This window comes from Gavia stellata, chromosome 5, assembly GCF_030936135.1.
Source record: "Gavia stellata isolate bGavSte3 chromosome 5, bGavSte3.hap2, whole genome shotgun sequence".
Classification (NCBI taxonomy): Eukaryota; Metazoa; Chordata; class Aves; order Gaviiformes; family Gaviidae; genus Gavia; species Gavia stellata.
The window spans coordinates 48,343,263-48,364,804 of record NC_082598.1 but is presented as its reverse complement, the minus strand read 5'-3'; the positions used below and the strand labels follow the sequence as shown (position 1 = coordinate 48,364,804).

General features: G+C 37.1%; 1 protein-coding gene across 1 annotated transcript; it reads left to right on the top strand.

The window, feature by feature from the left end:
* Positions 1-1,154: 1,154 nt before the first annotated feature.
* On the top strand, positions 1,155-19,441 carry RBM46 (RNA binding motif protein 46). The gene is made up of 6 exons (XM_059817963.1): positions 1,155-1,179; positions 4,084-4,245; positions 9,481-9,948; positions 11,368-12,173; positions 17,870-17,921; positions 19,416-19,441. Exons 2-6 carry the CDS (start codon positions 4,095-4,097, stop codon positions 19,439-19,441), a joined length of 1,503 nt encoding a protein of 500 aa, XP_059673946.1. The 5' UTR covers positions 1,155-1,179; positions 4,084-4,094.
* The last annotated feature ends 2,101 nt before the right edge of the window (positions 19,442-21,542 follow it).

The window sequence follows — 21,542 nt, the reverse complement described above, 5'->3', positions numbered from 1 at the left end:
CGATGTTGTCACAACTTTATGGCAGTACGTATTTAAAATGAGATTGCTAAAAGCTCTGGAATGTATTCATAATAAAGCTGAATTTGCATGTCCCTAAGTTAAAATTTCTGGCATTCTCTGCCTTATTAAAAAGTAGAGTTGAGCATTTAAACCTTAGGAAAAGGGAGGGGAAGAAGCCTTTGGCGAGAGTATTTTGGCTTGAGAGACTTTCATTTGCTAGATGGGGAAAACAGACCGCAACATTTTGGTAACAGCAAATTGAAGAACTCAAATTAATCCCATAGTCCTTATTGATGCTGGTGCATTTGATGAGTGCCCATCAAAGTGCCAGGCTGCAGCTGCACGGCTGTGACCCCTGAAGGGTTTTGATGGGAGTTTAGGAGCAGCGCTAGAACCGCAAGGCCTCCCACCCAACTACCTTGAGAAGCGCCTGTAGCCGTTGTTAAGCTAACGCGGCGCATTTCTAAGAGACTGAAATACTAACTAAACCAGTAGGGATTGAACACTGACCCATTTCACTTAGGTATTTTGGGTCACTACGGACCTGCACGAGCATAAACGCTCCCTGAAGCGCAAACACACACTGGAGCATACCCTAAAGGCCCAGACGTGCCCTTTAAGAGCGGATACAAGACAAAAGACACACAATCCACCAGCCAGGTTTTGAAGACCTAAGGGTGACTCTAACAAATGGCCCGCCTTTTGGAACGGAGGGCGGGGTGGAGCGGCGGCGGGCAGTCAGCAGACCTCCCTCAGGAGGGGCTCTGAGGCGGCGGCGGCACCCCTGCCCTCAGGGCGGCCACGCGGCGCCGGCAGCACGCGACGTTCCAATGGCGCCCGCAGCCGCCCCACCCCGGTCAGCTGCTCCACGCGCACCAACACTATTTCGTCCAACGGTCGCCTGTTTTAAAACAGCTCGCGGGCCGGGCACCGCCCTTTTCCTTGCTATGATTGGCTGGCGTGGCCTGTCAATTATGCCCGTGCCCACCCTGGCCGCCTGGTGATTGGCTAGGCGGGGGCAGAGCGAGGGAAAGCTGTGGCGGCAGGGCCAGGCGAGTGGGGTGGTTGGCGGAGGTGTCGGGAGGGGTTAGTTTATCCGGTCCGTTCTCCCGGTGTGGCGCAGAGCTGGTACGGGAGAGTGGGAAGTCGTGTCGCGGCCTCGCCTCCCTGGGGATAGCGGTGGGTTCGGGCCCTTGCTGTGCTGTGGGGAAAGGTGGAGGCGGCGTGAGGGACGAGGGCGTGAGGAGAAGGGGCCGCGGCGGCCGCCCTCAACGTGCAAGTCGGCGGCAGTAGCGCAGGGTATTTCCGGGGCAGCTGTTTTTCTCTCTTCTCTTTCCCTGTCTCACATGCCCGTCTTGCCTCCTCAGGTGGCGTTTTCGCCGTGGGGCCTGTCTCTGGTCCGCTTGCTTCCTCCGCTGGTCTCTTACCCTAACTCCTCAGTGCCTCTTCTCTCTGTGCGCTGTGGGCACCCTCATCGACTCCCATGATTTTAATCTGGTGTCCCCTTACTGCTCTTACAGATAACGTTCTTCTTGGCTGGATGTTGGAACTCACTGAGGCAATGGGAAAATAAATTTACGTTTCCCTTTGCCCCAACTTTGTTGCTGTCTATTCCCATACCTTGTTAGGCCTGGAACTGCCAAGAGAGTTCCCAATTACGGAATCTCCATGCAGCTTGTAGTCTGTGAAACACAGTAAATGTAATTCATTTGCTGAAAGGAGGTGGGACACCATTTGTAGCAGATGGGAGTCACGCTGTTACTGCTGTTGTCTGTCGGGGTTTTTTTTGTGCTCTACCTTGCTTCCTTTTTGGAATCTTATTTTGATGAAGCCTGGAGTTCTTTGGGGATTAGCTATTTTAATGACCAGCAATGGGTGTCGTATAAACTTAACTTCTCTAGAGTGGTTGCTTGCATGGATTCCTTCCCCAAAATGAATACCAGCTTGATAGAAAAGACAAAATACCTGTATCTCCACCAAAATAATTCTTTTTCTAGGATGGAAAAAATCTGCAGTTTTATTTATTCTGTCACCATTCTAATTAAGGGATGTGTAGAGTCTGTTACAAAGTCATATGAAGGCTGTTGTGAAAAGAATGCACTGAAGAATAGTTTCATTACTACTTTGTTTCAAAGTGCATTTGAAATGACCAAGCTGTTGGGGGGGGGGGGCGGAAAAGTCCACCTCTGGACAGTAGTATCATTGCATAACATGCAAAAATGTGGCAGTGGAAGGGGCTTAATCACTCCATGAATGTAGTGTATAATCTTTTGAAAAACTTGAATTTATGCAAAATCATTTTAGTCTGAGATACTGGGGTAGGTTCAGTGGAATGTGTAAGTGAAGTATAAAAAAGCACTAGCAACCATGGGGACGGTTAATGTTTTGAGTATGGAGGCAAAAGCTTGCTGGGTGTGAACCTTCATATACAAAGATGGATGGGATAACATTTGCTACGTTAACTACTGTGTATGGCTTTATTTTTACTAATTCTTGTTTCTGCTAGTGGTAGGGAGTTATGCAGTCAACTGTCAGGTAAAATAAATAATCTGTGTAGATAATGGTGCTCAGTTTGGATAGTCAAGCTAAAAGTAATAGTTTAGTTTATACAAAAGCACCAGAAGTGACAAGCTGAAGAGGAGAAGGTGGCTTTAGACTGTAGAAAAAGGATGCAATTGTAACTGTTTTTGAACTCTTCTTCCTTCCCTTTTGGCAGTGTTCAGTACAGTGCAACAAGTTTGAGTTTGCTGCAGTGCTTGAGATAATTGATTTCTTGGGACCTTGAGTAGCGGAAGTCTAATGAAGAGGCAGACATGTGAATGTTTGTGCACTCTTTACTGTCGTTGATTTGGTTTCCTTTATTCTCTGCTTTCCAGATACTTCATTAATAGAGGCCTTAACTAGGAAGCCGCATTGTTCAGCAAATAATAGTGAGTTGACAAGAAACATTTGTGTGAAATTGAAGCTGGTTTTAACTGTTTTTCTTGGAAAAAATAAACTGCTGAGGTCTCAGGACATTATTTATTGGAGCCTGATCCTGAAGACAAGCTGAAAATATAAGTGACATTAAAGAACAAACAGGCGTGTATGTTATTTTTCTGCTGGTGATTTTCTGGGCAGCATTTCTTTTGGAGAATGAGTGACATAGCACTTGGACATAGCATTTGGGCAAAGGATTGAAGTGTTGAAGATTGCTTGTCTAAGTATTGCCGACCTTAAGGCAGATAATCTTGGGAAAAGAAGATATAAATTGGGGAAGGAAAACGAGGCAGTGAAAAAAAAAAATTGACTTGAAAGTTAATTTGTTTTAGAGGCTTGATTAGTGAAGTTGATAATTACCAAATGGGTTCCTCGGTGTGATTGTTTCCCATCACCTAGGTGACAGAAACCTAAAGTTTTGTATGAGATCTTGGTATGCCAGGGAAATAGTGGATAGAGCAGCAACAACTGTATTGATAAGCTTTTTTAGTTTTGGAAATTGTGAAAATGGATAAAGGCATGAAAATGAGGACCCCAGAGGTGGGATTATTTTAAACCCTTACTTTTGTCAGACAGTTCTGCCTAGTTTTATTATATATTAGCTTTAATTAAATTACTTTAGTTCTTGAATTCTGTGAATTCTTTATATTAATTAGGTATGAACTTAATGTATTTTTGTACTAAAATACAGTTTTCAAATAATTGGTATTTCTATAAAATGTAGTAATAAGAAGTGGAACTTGTCACTTCGGGTAGCATACAGGTCTCTACACAACTGTGATAACATGATTTATGAAAGAATTCATTATTATACTTGAAGGGCTGCATACTTAGAAAATATTGGTGATATCACTTAGGAAAGTTTGGTTATAGAATATATAGTTGCTGGTTAAAGTTCAAGATTATCACAGCTACAAAACAATGTTTTGAAAGCAAATATATAGATGACAGTAGTTGGATGTAGGATTGAAGCCTTATGCTAAACACAGTCACAGTAAATAGGCAAGTATAGCATAAGTTGTCTTTCTGTGCTTTGGTAGCTTCTGTATACATAGAACAACTTATAACTATCTGAATTTAAATATTTGCAATGTTACATTGAAGCTATTGCAGATATGCACGAGGAAAATAAAGCTGCAGCAAATGGATGTGGCAAAATCCGAAGTGGCACTCAGAATGAGGCTGCTTTACTGGCCCTGATGGAGAAGACTGGATATAGCATGGTTCAAGAAAATGGGCAAAGAAAATTTGGTGGTCCTCCACCAGGTAAGCATTTCTTTTGAGATTACGAAGTTGGAGTTTATTTGCTGTAAGGAGAGCTATATTGAATCAGGCCGAAAATTTGTGTAGCCCCACATCCTATATCTTGACAGTGACCAGTGGTAGATGCTTAGTGAAGGATTGCAAGGAACACAACACATAGAGGGTTCTGATATGCTTTACAGTTCCCAGCAGTTTAAGATTTCTTGTGCTAGACTATGTTGAACATTTGCTCTTGGTGGATTTAAGAAGTCACAGCTTTAAAAGCAGCTAAAGTTGACAGGTAGCAAAACAAATGTGGAGTTGAAGATACTGAGCGTGTTCCAGAACACGCTTGAGAATTTAGTGGCACAGAAGGGACAAACAAGTTGGTGATAGCAGGCACAGCCTACTTTATTTCTTATTTCTTATCTTACCACTTATATTGGCTAAAGCGTGGGTTTGGTGTTTCTCTTTTTTTTTTTTTTTTTTTTTTACAAACCTGTTTTCTGAGATAGCACCCGTGAAGATAATCGTAAGTCATTTTGTTTTCAGACTTGAATAATCTGTTCTCCATATCTAATGTACACCACCCCCCCCCCACCCCCCCCCCCCCATTCTGAGAAGAAACATTGGTAAATGCTGAGCTTCTGGAGCTTTTATCATTCATTGGATGTGTTTTTAACAGTGAAGTACAACAGTCGGAGTTTATTATTCATGTGTCATTGTTATTTCACTTAATACTCTGGAAAACAGAAATAGTTCAGTATGTATCCATGTGTAAACAGAAAATAACAGTTAATTAAAGTCCCAGAGAATAGTGGAGATTGTATTGATGCTATAAAAACTACCATCATCTTCTTGGTTTGTTTATGGTGGCTTGGGATTTATTGTCACTGTGCAAAAGGGAGACTTCCACACTTGAACGGGAAAGATATTGCTGCAGTGAAAACAAGCTTTGTCGCTAAAATGTTTTTCTATATGCCCAATTATATTTCTACTAAAGTCAGTGACAAAAAAAAAAGTAGAATTAAGTCCTGCAGTATATGGAATATGTAGATTGCAATTTGGAAGCAGTGGCTATTTGATTTAGTAAACACTTTTCAGGATGTTACTGCATTGGAAGACTTAATTTTTTCTTGTGTATTAAATGCACAATGTGATTTAAGTTACTTAGCAATAATAAATCTCTTGAAATAGCCCTATGCCCTGCTAAAATACTTTTGCTGAGACTGCTGCTGCAGATTTATTTTATAGAAAACGAGTAACACTCAGTTAATGCAAGGAGAAGCTTTTGTTCAGCACTTTAAATTTGCTTTCCAAAATAAATTTAAATGACTCTTAATTTTAAGTAGACTGATAAAGGGTGGTTTTGTTTGAAGATGTTCTAAGATCATTCAGCTTTAATGCATGTTTATATGAATGCTGGAAACTGGTGGGTTTGTCTCCTGCTGCAAAGGCTGAAAGTTAGTAAAATAAATGGATAAAACCCAAATGATTGAATTTGTTATTGTTTTGAGTGAAGACACTTGAACAGAGGAGGAGGAATAATTCAATAGGTATATTATTTTTCTTTCCTAATTATCTTTTTTTGTCATTATTCCCCTATTCAAGAGTTAAAACTTATGTTAAGAATACATTAAGAAAGTAAGTCGCTTCTAGATCATTTAGTTTGAACCTCTGTGTATCTTACACACTTACTTTCTGCTTAGTTATTGTGTTGAGCCTGATGACTTTGTTTGGCTAAGACACATTTTCAGAAAAGTATCTGGGTTTGATTTTGAGACCTCTAAAAGGTGGGATTATCTACTCTTACACTTTGCTTGTTAAAATTGTTAGCATCTTTCCTGCTGAATTTGGGCTTTATTTCTAGTCTGAAATAGTTTTTTTTAATTTTCTTAATGAAACACCTAGTGCTGTAATTCTCTGTAATAACACTGTGTCAGTTACCTTTATCTTGACATTTCTTGTTATTCTGATGAAGTGAATCAAATGCCTTAAATCTTTATGAAGCATGTCTTCTACTTTGAATAATTTTTCCAGCATCGTTGTTGACAGCAATGTAAAAGAATTTTGCCATTAGTCCTGTTGTATCACATGGAGTACAGTAACTCTTCTTTTTGAGTCAGATTATGCACTTACACAAGCAGAAAGAAGGAAAATTCTTTGTGCTACCCTTCCAGTTCATTCTCACTTGGGGCCTGTGACCCTGTATCTTTGTAAGTTATGCTTGTAAGCATGAACTGTTTCCTCATTGCTATATGTAGTTTAAGATACAACTGCATCGAAATAGTTTCTCTTTGGAAGTTTTTCCTGTCTAAAATTACATACATACTTTTACTAGCCTATATAAAATAGGCAAAGGGAGCCCTGTGAAACCATTTTAAAAATGGCACTGAGAAAAGAGCTGCAGGGCTCACTGACTACTTTCTGAGGGCTCAGCTTGTTCTTACATTATTTAATACATTTTTTTACATTATAATTATGATTTTTAATTAGAGCATTAGGCAGTATTAAGTATATTTGTTTGGCAAAGTTACTTTTATTAATGAAATTTGTTAATCTTTTCTGAAACTAGATTTGTTTGACAAGGTATATCGTCCATAAATCTGTTCATTGACATTAATTATATACCTCTCCTTTAAATGTTCATGTATTTTCATACTTGGCTTAGGCAGGAAATTACCCCAAGTTGCTATAAATGGTTTTCTAGGCCAGATGAGACTTGAATGTTCGAGATGGCTTGTAAGAAATTACAATTACTGTTTGTAAATGAAGAGTTTCACTGTGAATTTTGCTTGTCTAAGATGTGGCTTCTATAAGTTTGTGTTGCTGCCAAAGGAGTTAGTATCACTGTCAGCTCTGTTTTCCTGTTACCATCTTGTTTATCTGACTGGCAGGTATCCAGAGCAAGAAGCTGATCTGGCTCAAAGTTACCCTAAAAAGCGGTATCTTTTTTTCCACCTCAATTGGCAGCAGCACAGTTCTTGTTCAGCTTATGCCACTCATGGAAAATGTATTTATACAGGGTAACAAAAAAAAAAAAAAAATTTAGAAAATGAATTTTCATTACATGGAGAAAAATTTGAGATGACGTGGATCTCGCTAACAGTGAGATGATTATAACTATAACGTTGATTGAAGTTTGATTACTTGAACTACTGCAAAAAAAGGAATCCCATAATCTATCGTCCAGTGATGAATCAAGTACCCAGTCAAAGAAACTCTCTGGTCAGTTGGTGGCTACTGGAGGAATGGTGCTGTTAGTGAAGTGTTTCCATGTTTGCTCTGTTAATTACATGTCACTCATTGGCAAACGTGGCACAGACCAGGTTTTCTTTAAGTCAGGAGTCATAACTTACTCCCAGTTGGCAGGAATGTGCTGTAATGCTAGGTTAGTATGCAGCTTTAAAATTAGAACACGGGCTTTTTGAATGGTAGATGGCTTTTGCTTACTGAGAATCACTGTTTAATCAGTTATCAGGCTGAGGATGATGGTAAAAATTCATCTAATTAATAAATGAACATTGTTGTTTAATTTCATGACTTCCCTACACAACCAAGCATAGCCGCCTCTCTTTTTTCCTGATAAAGGTGTGCAGTTGCTTTTGTCTTTGGAGTTCCTAAAGGGTCTACTGTTGGTTTATGCTTTTTTATGTGGGCAACTGACTGGCACAATGTGAGTGATGGCAGTACTAGCTTGCAAACTGTGTTACTTGCTGTGTCCTGTCAGACCTCAGTTGAAGTGGTCATAAATGTTTATAAAGCTGAAAATTACAAAGATGTTGAATGATGTGTGGAACAGAGCCATACTTTTTCCTAGATAAGCCATGGCAGCGTGGCTCCAAATGCATGTCAATTCTGAGGCCTTGGTAGCTTCCCTGTGTACCATGTAGTTCTTAGTGTACAGCTTACAGATGAAAATCTATTCTGTGAGAAGACAAAAATTTCCCAATTCTTTTAAAAAATTTTTTCACGAGTAAATTACATGCTCTTTGATGATACTTACATGAAGCAAAAAGTTTTTAGTTAATTACAAAATCACCTAAATACAATTTATTCTGAACTTCAAGTCAAAGTAAAATACTTAATTATCTTCTTGTTTTAACTTGTCAACAGTAATTTTTTTTCACCTTGCCTCCTTATGCTTTGTCATTTCTACTAGTACTTACTTACCAAATTTTGTGTTACTGTTTCTTTTTTTACCAGCTTTGTACTCCTTGCTTTCTCCTGTGGAGAACCTTTCTTGTGAAAGCTTGAGAAAAAGCTGTTAGTTATGATTTAACTGTTTGTCTGCCTTTGAAACTTCTGCCTGATTTGTTTGTCTAATGTGTTCTAAAAAAACGCAAAATACAACCAAACTTTTTTTTTAATGTGTATTTTGGGAAAATGGAGTGCCATATTTGCAGACCATAACTCCATATTTTTAAATGTATGTATGTATTTTTACATTATCTGTTGAACATACATTTCAGTGTATATAGCAGAGATATAAAAGAGCGTATGAACATCCTTGGCTTAAGGACAGAAGCATGGATCTTCTTGTAACTTTTAGATGTGAACTTACTTGTTTGTGGATTTTTTTTTTTTTTTTAATTTATTTTTTTCCTACCATCCAGCTCCAGCCCATGAAAACTGTGGTCTGTTTTTAGAGGAAAAGTGTTCAGTCTTTTTGGCTATTGAAGAAAGGATGGCTCCATATCTTACCTTCCTTAGGGAGTCCTGCTTTAGTGGATGAATAGCGAAGGTGGAAGCAAAATGTTTGGACCCTTTGAATGATATCAAGGGGAAAAAAAAAAAACCGCACTGGGGACCCTGACCAAAATTTCTTAAAATACGGGCAAGACATGCAGAGAAACCTTTGCAACTTTAAAAAGTTAGAGTAGAAAATACAACTTAGGTTCTTTCTTGATTATCACCTATCAGTTGCATTAATAACTGACATAGAATTTTAAGGGGCAAAAAATGATTGAAATGGAGACTCTGACAGCAAACCTATCAGTGTTTTCAATAATACTAGGTTCAGTGGGTTGTCATACAGATTCCACTGAAAGAAACAGAAGATGGAATTAAATTAAAAAAATGCCATGAGCACAGAGTTTGTATTTAAACATAACAAAAATAATAATTAAATAATGGATGAGAATATGCTAGTTTTAAATTGAGACTAAAAATAAATTAGTCCACCTCCAAATTGGGGGTACAGGAAGTGTGCCTATGTGGCATTTGTACTAAGATTGTTGTTGGACAATTTATTTTAAGGTTGGGAAGGTCCTCCACCGCCTCGTGGATGTGAAGTTTTTGTGGGTAAGATCCCTCGTGATATGTATGAAGATGAATTAGTTCCTGTTTTCGAGAGAGCTGGCAAGATCTATGAGTTCAGACTGATGATGGAATTCAGCGGTGAGAATCGAGGCTATGCTTTTGTGATGTACACTACTAAAGAGGAAGCCCAGCTAGCCATCAAGATTCTTAATAATTATGAAATTCGTCCAGGGAAATTTATTGGTGTCTGTGTAAGCTTGGACAACTGCAGACTATTTATTGGAGCAATTCCAAAAGAAAAGAAGAAAGAAGAAATACTGAATGAAATGAAAAAAGTTACGGAAGGAGTGGTGGATGTCATTGTTTATCCAAATGCTACTGACAAAACTAAAAATCGTGGCTTTGCTTTTGTAGAATATGAATCTCACAGAGCAGCTGCGATGGCTAGAAGGCGGCTAATCCCAGGTAAACCTATTTGTTAATTAAATTGAGTTTTTGAGGGAGTATCTGTTTCCATTTTGCAGGGGGGTGGGGTGGTGGGTCATCCCTGTTTTCCTTTCTTTAAGGTATTTTGAGAGTTACAAAACTGCAGTAGTGCCTTTCAGCTGAAGGGGGGGGGGGGTTGGTTCATGAATCAGGGTTTTTTGTTCGTTTTTTTTGTTTGTTTGTTTTGTTTTTTGTTTATTTTTTTAAGAAGCTGAAATTTAAGCAGTTCTGAGAATAAAAGAGCAGACACCTGTTTTATAAACACAAGTTACTGTAATTTATACCAAGATATGTATTTGCTTGGGCGCACATCCACTTTTCATTTGCATGCACTAGTTCCTGCATGTGAATTCTCTTAAAGCTGAGCTTGAAAATTATAGTGCTTGGAATGTGTCCCTTTACTTTCTTTGAGTGTTATGAGTGATGTTACTAATGTTTCATATTTTAAAAATGTTTGAAAGTAGGTCTTTAATGTACTAGAAAATAATTTTAAGAGTTTAACAAGTAGAAGACAACTTTTTTCTTTGCACCTTTTTTATATCTTTGAGGGAGGGAAAGTAGAAGGAATTAAATATACTGAAAGAGGAGTGAATAGGTAAAGGTACAGTTAAAAAGAGAAATTCTGGAAGGGAAAGGAAGAGAAATTAAATAGGGAGGAAATGAAACAACATAGTTGGAGAAGCAAAGTCATTAGAACAGATAATACAGCATTGGCCTTGCTGAAATGAATGACAAAACTCCCTGTGTTTATTAAGGCTAAGATTTAGGCAAGTCTTGCATTAATAACTGACAGAGTGTTAAGAAGGAGTGTTACCCAAGACTTACATAGGCCTTGCAAAGTAATGGGAGAAATATGGCCAGGTCACTGAATGTAAAATAAACTAGTTGTGTAATACTCAAAATGTTGGCTTGAAATGAGTAACAAAGTGGGCCTTCTTTTAGTTTTATGGTTTTGGTGTCTGCTGTGACATAGAGTAAAGCTTGTGCTAGTGCATATACATTTAGATTACTTTTTCCAGGTGTTGACCTTACTTTTTAAGGTGGCAATACTATTGAAGAGGCTGTGTTTACTAGTTAGTAAAATAATATGTTGCTTATGATTGCTTTATATATGTGTGTATATGCATGTCACAAAATCACGAAGTCTGTGTTTTGACAGCTTATGGTGCTTAATGAACCCAGAGGGTACAGATAGAACATTTTGAATTTTTGCAGAGTCTTATTTTCTTTAATTATTTCAAGCAGTAATATTTTACATCTTTTGCTTAAGTAGATGGAGGCAACAAAAAACAGTTTCGGCTGGCATGCATCATGTTTGCTTTTTCTAGAGGTAGTTGATAAGAATGATTTTATTTTCCTCTGCATATTTCTTACTGATGTAATGCTTCTTTGCTGTAGGAACATTCCAGCTCTGGGGCCATACTATTCAAGTAGATTGGGCAGACCCAGAAAAAGAAGTTGATGAAGAAACAATGCAGAGAGTTAAAGTATTGTATGTAAGAAATTTAATGATATCCACTACAGAGGACACAATCAAAGCTGAATTCAACAAGTTCAAGCCAGGAGTAGTTGAACGTGTAAAGAAGCTGAGAGACTATGCTTTTGTTCATTTTTTCCACCGCGAAGATGCAGTTGCTGCTATGTCTGTAATGAATGGAAAGTGTATTGATGGAGCTAGTATTGAGGTAACACTGGCAAAGCCGGTTAACAAAGAAAGTGCTTGGAAGCAACATTTTAATGGTCAGATAAGTCCCAGTTCTGAAAATCTCTTTGGGTTTCCTAACAAAGATGATGGTCATCAAAAATCCTTAGGGAAACCAGCAAGTCTTTCAGTTCGTCTTAATGGTCAGCACAGTCCAGGCCCTCCTGAAGTTGAAAGATGTACATACCCGTTTTTTCCAGGAATAAAGCTCACTCCAATTAGCATGTATTCTTTAAAATCCAGTCACTTCAGTTCTGCAGTAATGCATCTGGATTATTTTTGCAATAAAAATAACTGGGCACCACCAGAATACTACTTGTATTCAACCACAAGTCAGGACGGGAAAGTACTTTTGGTGTACAAGGTGATCATTCCTAGTATTGCAGATGGTTCCCAGAGTTATTTCATGCCAGACAAACTCTGTACAACAGTAGAAGGTGCAAAGGAGTTGGCAGCACAGTTCACACTTCTACATCTAGGTAAGCATAAAAGCTTTCAATTTGTTCTTGAGAGCTGAAGCTAGAAAGTTAATTTAAAATTGTTCTTTGTGTATCTGTCTTGGCTTGTGTGTGTATCTTTATATAAAGTATAAGTTAGTCTACAGAAGAATTGTTTCTTGTGTAGTCAGCAGAGTCTGGACCATCAGGAGAGAGCACTGAAGATGTGTAAACATCTACACAGTGCAATGTTCAGGTCATCTTTGCTTGCATTTATCTAACGTAATGATTTATAACGAAGAACTAGATGACATGTTAAGTAACTTAGGTATAAGGTCATCTGTGTGATGATTATGGTGCTCAAAATTTATCTGAAAGGCTGTCTGTGTTCTTGACTTATTACCAATAGGGAAATCAGAAGTGGTAGATTCATATTCAGATAAATAAATAGTTTTGGGAAGCTTTTTTTGATTCTTCTTTATAGACATTCTTAAGGCTATAGCAGAGTATCATATGGCTCTCCAGGTATTATCTTTGGGTAACGAGTGCTGTCATTTAGTGTTCTCTTTTTTTTTTAACCAGAAAATGGGAGAAAATAAGGATACAGTTATTCTTGATTACTTTCTAAGTCTAGCATCTTCATTTATATATATTCCATTTCTTAAAGTTAGAATGCAACTACTAGAAAAGGGAAGCTTTTACATTATAAACAGCTATGGTAAAATCTCTTCGTAACTAAGAAGACAGAGCACTGCAGTTCTGACAGTGTTATCCCTGTTGCTCTGTAACATGAAATACATAAATAACGAAAAACGTAACACTTTTGCTATCTAGTTCCTGCCCAGCATTTGAAGGCTGTTACAGAGCCATACTGTAATGGTTTGAAAACTCCTCATACTTCCAAGCAAAGCTTTGTTTAATTTATTCCACTTGTTATTTTTGAGCAGTTTCTCTTCTGCTCAGTTAGCTTTTATTCTCTTTCTGGTCTTTACATCCTGGTATATTTGAAGATGAGATAGGACTGATCTTTATAATTTTGCAAGTATTATGAACCATCATGTAATGTCTCTGATCTGCTGAGTAATGTTCTTGTGTATTTGTTGCACGGTTTCTTTCAGGATTACGAGATCAGTAGATGCTGTATCTTGAAATGAGTTCTTGCTAGCCTTTTGTAGAACAACATAAATATTTTTCTGTCATTACAAAAAAATGTTTCTAATGAATCCTAAAGCCAGAGGTATGGGTTTTTTCTTTTTTTTTTCTTTAAGTGTAGAATTCTCTCTGTGAAGAAGTACATTTGGCGATGATAGGCTTGTTCAGATGATACAAATTAGTTTCTTGTCTAATTGTAGAAAGTTTTGGGGATTTTTGTTGTTGGTTTGTTTTGGTTTTTTTTTTTTTTTAATTCAAAATTAGAGCAATGCTAGAGTTGTCTGGGAGGAAGTGTTTTGGTTTTTGGGGTGGTGGTAGGCAAGTTCTTTCCAAGTTTCTTGTAATATCTAATAAGTTCAAACAGGTTGTGTGTCAATTACTATTATTTCAGTTTATTAATAGACTGCTGTGGTTTTTCACATTCTAGTTTATATATCAGCCTTCTTAAGCAGTGGACTTCCAGGTTTGAGATAAGGAGTGGCATTCTCTGTGCATAGTGTCTCTACTGTGTGTGGGCCAGGCAGTGTCTGAGGCATCAGACTTGGTGATCCTGTATATGGCCGCTCTGGATAGAAGCACAATGAGATTGTACAATACAGTAAATAATCCTTTTCTGATTAGCTGTGCATGCATACAGGGCTCGGGACTGCATCCACAAGATTTAAAGCTTGATTGTGCTTTAGGAATGGAAGGAGGAGAAATGAGAACAGATAAAGAAGTGTATATTAAAAGGCTTTTACTTAATAATTTTGGCCCAGTGAAACTAAATCTTCAGGGAAATGGAAGCAGAAATAGTAATTGAAAAGTTGAGTCCTGTGTTAGTGATGACTGCTTCTGTTCCTGAGAAATGCTTTAAGAAAGACTTCTCTGTCCAACTCTATTCCCCTTTTTTTTTCCCCCCTTTTTTTAATTCTTCTCACCTGTTCTAGTTTTAGTGGATTGGAAAAGCTACTGCTGATAGCGAACTGTTAAAATAGTGTTGCCACCCTTCTCTTCCTAATACTGCTACTTCGCACTTGTTCTGGAAGTCTTTTGACTATGGTGACATTTTTCTTTAAGATGAGTTTGTAGCAGACTTATTTCAGGCTAGATGCCTTTTTTGCAATACTTGACTGAAATGTAAACAAGTTTTTTCTTTTTGCTTAGAATCTTACCTTGGTTTATTTTTGCATGCCCAAAAGGTCTTTGAGGCAGAAGAATCTCCAAAACGCAAAGCCTTATACATTGTCTCCACTTTAGCAGTGATATCTTTTGGTTTGCATTAGTAGGTCACCTCCAGAAGGTGGTACTTCCAGATGGTCAAAGTGATCAGAATCATTTTTAATAATAAAACAGCTAAGTATCTGTGCCTCGTTTTGTACATGCTGTGGGGGGCATTTTACTGATTGAGTGTCTGTTTCAATTTTTTTCTAGCTATGAAAATTAGGGCCGTACCTTTGTAACCTGTGTAATCCTGAACACAAAAGATAAAAAGGATGCTACACTCAAAGTAGTGGTGTGAGGCTGTTCTTTAAAGAATAATGAAGACAGTTTCAGGTTCTATGCCTAACCATGCATACCTGCCCATTTTGTGGCTTACAGATAGCATTATATAAAGATAATATTTTCTTCTATACTTCTCTGGGAGAGAATGACTAGAACAATTAAAAAAAAAAAATAGACTAAGAATGATTATTGACAGCTGTGGTCAAATGCAGAATGCAAAAAAGTTTAAAAATCTCACACACTTCCATTTTTTTTAATCTCTTCAATTATAGTTATAAGTGCTATAGGGAAAACTTTTTATGGTGAATTTTAATTAACAGTATTTTAAAGCTTTTTAGCACTTCAGTGAGCCATATTATCACAATTAATGTGAATTCTTACTTAGCAGAATTCCCAAATTCCAGGTTTGGATTTTAAAAGCCATCCACCTAATGACCTAGTGCTGGTAATGCTGTCTTGTTATCTTTGCACGATAAAACATACTTGTTTTGCTGGCCTCTGTGCATTCTTGTTTCTGAGGATTTGGCCCCGCATGGAGCATGGAGAGTCCTATTTCAAAACAAACGTACAGGGCTGACTTTTGAAAGATACACCTCTTTCATGTTGATAAAACCCCTCTTTTTGATGTTGGCATTGTTGCGATACTGAAACATATCCCTGTGGAGTCTAGAAATAGAATTTCTTTTCCCTATCTCATCTACAGCAGTTGGTTTTGTTCCAACCTTATTTATACACTATGTTGAAAGAAACATCTGAAGCTAAAGAAGAATTGCTAGATGTGACAGAGGATCACTTCTTCTCACTGAAGTGTTTGTTGTATGGTTTGGCATGTTGAATGATGTTGCATGTATGCATGTGTTGTGGGTTTTGGTTTGTGTTTTTTGGGCTTTTTTGTAACTAGCAGTGATTTTGAGAAAAGTCTTAAGTGTGTTTCTTCATGGAAGCAGCTTGCTATAAGCCTGACTGTACAAAGATGACACAGGCAATAATTCCTTCTGGTAAGTAACTTCTCTTACAGGAACTTGATTTTCTTTCCCACTCAATTTGTGATGATGTATACAGGTTTTTTTTCTTTTGAAAGCATGTAAGTAGATTGAGGTAAGTGAATGAAAAGAGGGCTCCTTTGATAGAATTTTAAAATTGAACTGTTGTGATTAATAATCTCAAAGCACTCTGTTGGCTTTTTTGGTGATACCTATTTCTGTATTTACTTCCACGTAACATAATACTTGGTTGTTCCTGCATACAGTGATCCTGAACAGACAGCAGTACAACAGTTTACCACTTGATGTCGCCTGAATGTTTTTGAAAACTGTGCTTGGAGAAAATACAGAAAGCTATGATTTCACTGAAAGATGAATAAGCTATATTTTAATGTTACTAGATAAATCGTGAACAGATCAAGGAAGTGAAAAAACTCAGGCTTGTTTAAATATATGGAAATTACATGTCTGGATGTCCACTTGTGAGAAGGGGAGCAGAGCTACATGTTGAAGTTCTGGAAGAAGGTGAATGTTTACAGGGGGGCAGGCACACAGAATAGGCAAAAACCTGAATGCCCTGTAGAAGAAATTATTACCTTTTCCATTAATTTGAATCTCATTTCAACACAAGTAAGTCTGTGTCTTTAGAAATTACACAACACCTTAGTGGTGTTTGCAAAATAGTGCTTGGCAGTTAAATGTGGTATTCAGTTGTAAGACTTCCTACTCTTGCCTGTCCTGGAGGCTGACTAGATGTGAGGCAGCTCCAGTTTGGAGGCTGTATGGTTGTGCTAATTAACACGAACTTTATATTCCACCTCTGGTCCAGAAGCAGTGCTAGTGCAGAGTCAATCCCAAAGTAGAAAGCCTACTGAAGTGTTACGTATAGTTCAGGTACTTTGCATCAGTAATGTAGATTTGTAGCTTCTGGAATCAAGCTGGCTTGTCCAGATGACTTCGAAGTATGGGCAGAAGAGAACTCGAAGTTGCATAGGTGTGCTCTGAATTGTAGGAGAACTTCCACCTCCTGTTCTTTAGTGAGAGTAAACATCTGAATCCTGGAAAACCAGAACATTCTTAGAATGATTTTTTTGTTGTTTTGTTTTGTTCTGGGTTTTTTTGGGTTGTTTTTTTTTTTTGTTTGGTTTTTTGTTTTCACTTACTGCTGGTGGAATTCCACTGGTTTAAGGAAATACCAGATGATGTCAGAACCTCTTTCTAGTCCTTAAGATAACACCCTCTGTAGCAAAGGCTACGTTTTGGGGAGTTCTTACCCTACTGAGTCTGACTTGAGGGTGTTGGGGAAGAAGGGAGGATGTTTCAGTAAAGTTCTGTCACTTTTGAGGATCTGCCAGGTTTTAGACATGTATTCCACAATAGGGTATTTTTTGTTCACTCACACATACTATTCCATGTGGTGTCTCACTGAGACACAATTTAAGAAATTAATTTTTAGGTAGAAGAGAGTATTTAAAAGAAAAATACCCTGCTAAATCTCTGAATCAAAGAAAAGCATTTTAATAACTAACTATAGCACGTAAATAACAGTTTAATTCCAGTTCACCACCTAGAATGTATATAGTAAACTGTACTGAAACATGTGGAGCAAGCATTATATCTTATTACTGTGAATTCACTTGTTTAAGCTTCTTAAATACTGCATGCAGTAGCAATTTACAAGTCAGTGATAAAACTTGCATAAACTAGTTCAAGAGACTGTACTCAGCATCTGGGTCTCAGAACAAGCATATCGGTAGACTGCTGTCCTAGATTTTGAACATCAGACTTAAAGGTGTCACAGTTCAAGTGAAACGTTTTTATTCTACTGTTCCATTGTAGGGTTTTTCTTTACTTCAACACTGCCTTGGTCTGCTTTATCAAAATTAACTATATTGCTGTTGGAACAAGCAACAGCCTGGTACAAAATCTAAGATGTTTAAAGAAAAATACAGAAATTGTTGACTTTCTTCAGGAACTACAGATGATAAGTGGTGATTGGTGGGGTTATTTATTAGTGATTTTTTCTTTTTTTTTAGAAAGGCTCAGAATGTAGTATAAGATGTTCCTTAACAGTATGAATTTAGAAGTCTTAAATATTTATCAGATGATTTATACATAATTGTTTTTATCACTGCTCTGAGCAACTATGTATAACTTTGCTGTCCCTGAATGCAGCACAGTGGGATAGTAGAGGTGAGTGAACCTCCCAGGATTGTGTTTCGTGCAGGTGTTTTCCCCCTCAGAGACATTGTCTTAGCTGCACTGTTTGGGCTGTTAGAGTTGGTCTCAAGGTTATTTCCCGACATACACACCTGGGAGAAGGCTTGTAGAAATACTCTGCCCAGTTGTTTTTTTTTTTTAAAGGAGACCATAGCTCTACTGCTGTAGACCTGCTAATGGATCACCCAGTCTGATGTTTGTGTGGATTGTACAGCATAAAGGAAGGTTATGGTTTTTTTACTCCTAAAATGACTCTGAGTAATTTTTCAGCCATTTCTGAATTATTTGCATTTCCAGCTTGGGTTTAAATTTATGTTCAGAAGTGGAATTGTTACTACACTGGTGACTTGAGCTGTTTCTTTGGGCAGTCAGTTTCATGTAAAAGAAAGAGAACTAATGTCTCCTCTGATTTGCAGAAAGTGTTATTTTTAAGTTTCTGTATTTTATGCTACAAGGGTAAATGTTCTCTTTTTTCAAATACGCTATTGTGGATAAATTTAACTGTGGATGTCTGTCACTTCTGAGGCCTCTTTCATATTTTAAAATGGGGATTACTATCTTCTCCGAGTGTTGTGAGATTGGTTTTTGAAAGCTTACAAGGCAGTTTGAAAATAGCATTAAATCAATGCTCAGTCTTAACTTTGCTGCTGGAAGCTTCTAATCTGAGTCACCCAGGATTTGTCCTGAAGATTCAGTTATTTTTCTGTTGCTGCTGCTTATCCTTGTAAATCTGGGCCTGTGTAGGAGAACTTGGAGAAAAAGAAGTAAGAAAGTTCCAACAGTGTTGGGCTATGTTTATCCATGAAATAACTTGACTGACTTCAGTAGAGTCAGTCACTTCAAAACAGGACTGATTTTAGTGCCTTTTTCTAGTCTGTTGATGACCACAGAAGAAGTTGGGTTTTGTTCACGCAGTGTGTGTCTGGCAGAACTTTGTACTTAGTTAATAGTACATCCTGATCTAAAGTGTTAAATATGCAATATGAAAGACTGCTGCTATGATATGTATGATATAGGTGACAAAGTAATGTAACTCAGAACATTAAAGTTGTCTTGATTAATACTTCGTGTTCAGTGGAGGTGAAACAAACAGTTTTTATTGTAAAGTTTGGTTAAAAATATAGGCTGAGAAAATACCTTCAGTATTAAAAAAAAAATCTTCCAAGTATAAGGCTTTTAGGGAAAAATTGCAAGATTAATAAGTTCTCATTTTTCATTTGTCTTTTTTAACTAGGTTCTTTCTGATGTTGCTTGAACTGTTGACTAAATAATTTCTTAGTGATTTGAGTTAGTATTAGGGGTGCAGAGGAAAGGGAAGAATGCAGCATTGACATAAGACTGTGAATGCTTTCCTTAACTATTGTCTTAAGTTCCTTAATAGTTAAGTCCATCTTGGAATAGGTAATACAGTATGCTTGCTGAAATCAAAAGTCTCTTTCTTCCCCCCTTCCCCCTCTTTTTCTGCAGCCAACTGTACACCCTATTTGGCTTGAATTGCCCTGAAGAAGAAAAGTTCAGAATTTGTTGCTTTGGAACTTGCCACGAAAGAAGAAAAGAACACCACACTGATACGTAATTACTGGAAATTCACATTACATCTTTATTGATAAATAATTCTTCAAAGCACATATGTGTATTAAACATATCACTTTAAAGATCAGTGAAATTGAATGTTAAATTGTTTTGGTTCACTTGATTAAATTTGTTTTGAAAAGATAATTTGTTTAAAATATTTTTATTACCTGTAATAGTTTATATAACAGTAGCTTATTTTTAGTGTTGAAATAATTTGCTATGCTTTCTACTCTTGTATTTTGAGTTTCACACAGAATTTTTACAGCTTGTATTGTAAGTAATAAATTTTAAGCAAACATTAAAAAAACCAAACAAACAAAAAAACCCAAACCACACCACCCTGGCACCTCTGCCTTTTCACATATAAACATACATAATATGAAACTTAAATGCCACACTCAGATTTGTTTCTGTAACTTGATGCAAAATCTTATAGGAAGAGCATGTCCAGTAAAATCCTTGCTTCCTGTACAGCATTACATCAATGGAGGAGTGGTATTTTGAAGGGCTTTATGTCAACTTACCATCAAGCTACATGAGAGACATTGCTGTAGTCATAACGTTGAGGTTCAATACCTTAGATAATTCTTTGAGATAAAGATGAGCAAAAAAAAAAAATCTTGACACATACAAATTACATGTACTTTTATATACAGCTCACTAAGTTGCATTTCCTGTTGTTGGCACCTCTCTGCTGGGACACATGTGTGCTTCCATGTTTACAGAGGTCTTACTCTTATCCAGGTTCTCTCTTGTAACCAGCACTTCTACTTGCCCGTGGTAGCCTTGTTGAACAGCAGCTTGCTCACTTTCTAATCAGGCCGCATTCTTCTTAAGAAATGTTGTTTAGCGTTAAACTGAATATAATTTTCAAGTTTTTAAATCGGGTCTATGTAATTAATTTTGAGTGAGCCATCTTTATTGTGACTATTTAGCATTTCTCAGTAAAGTGCTTTATTTATTGAATGACAAAAAATAAAGGCCTTTTTTTTCTTTTTTAAAATCTGAAACTAATACAGTAGATCAGACTTCTTTTTGAATTTGGTAATATAGTTTCAGTTCCTGGTCAAGGAATGGGCCAAGTGGCATATGTTAATAGTCTAAGGGCCTGACCTCTGCAAGTATTGGTTGTAAGCTGTTTTGTCTGAAAAGCGCTTGTAAAAAAGAAATATTATGTAGACAGAAAACGATGCAATGGAAAGATTTAAAGTTGAACAATTTTTCTTAAAAGCAGTCAACTATTTGTGGTCCATTACATATTTTAGTTCAACATGTTTCATCAGCATATTAATTGTCTTTTTGGTGTTAATTTAGGTGCAGTTGTACCAGTTCAATTTTATTTGCATTTGATATTAGCTACATAGTAGTTGTTTTAAGTGTTGTAATTTTTAATGTTGAAATCATGTGTTTGACTTCTGTACTTGAATTAACATTTATATTAAATTTATGCTGTTAGTATTTGGTGTGAGTAAAAAATACTTATTTTTACACATGGTACCTTTACAAACTTACTTCACAGGATTCACTTTGCTTCCTCTAGTAGCAAAGCTTTGGCCAGAGGCTCCAGTGCAGGTGCTTTGCTGAACAAGAGGAAGGGTAATTAAGTGGCTTAGTGAAACCTTGAAAAAAGAAAAGTAATTTTTAAAAAGCACGTTTGCTTAGTAGCTTCTGTCACATTTGAAAGTTGTTAAACTGTTATGATATCCTAAGAAACTCTTTCGGGAGGAAAGAAGAAGGGGCTTGCTTTACTTTATGTTTAAACCAAGCAGTCCCTGAGGCCAAGACAAAAATCAGTGTTTGAGATAGAATAATACAGTATAATGCTGATAAGATATGGGGGAACTAATTTAAAAGTGTTTGTGCCTACAGACTGCTGAAATGAGCTTTATTTTTATTTTTCAGGTGTCCCGATTAAGACTCACTTTTTCATTGCAAGTTTTTTTTTATATAGACATCTTTAATGACACCTTGAAAAGATGGTAGACTTTTTGTATGTGTGAGAGAGATTTGATAAAACAA

Excerpts from the sequence above, each read along its gene's own strand:
- RBM46 (XM_059817963.1), top strand. The coding sequence starts at position 4,095 with ATGCACGAGGAAAATAAAGCTGCAGCAAATGGATGTGGCAAAATCCGA. Across the intron at positions 4,246-9,480 it reads ATTTGGTGGTCCTCCACCAG|GTTGGGAAGGTCCTCCACCG; the intron begins GTAAGCATTTCT and ends ATTTATTTTAAG. Across the intron at positions 17,922-19,415 it reads AGCACAGTGGGATAGTAGAG|CCAACTGTACACCCTATTTG; the intron begins GTGAGTGAACCT and ends CTTTTTCTGCAG.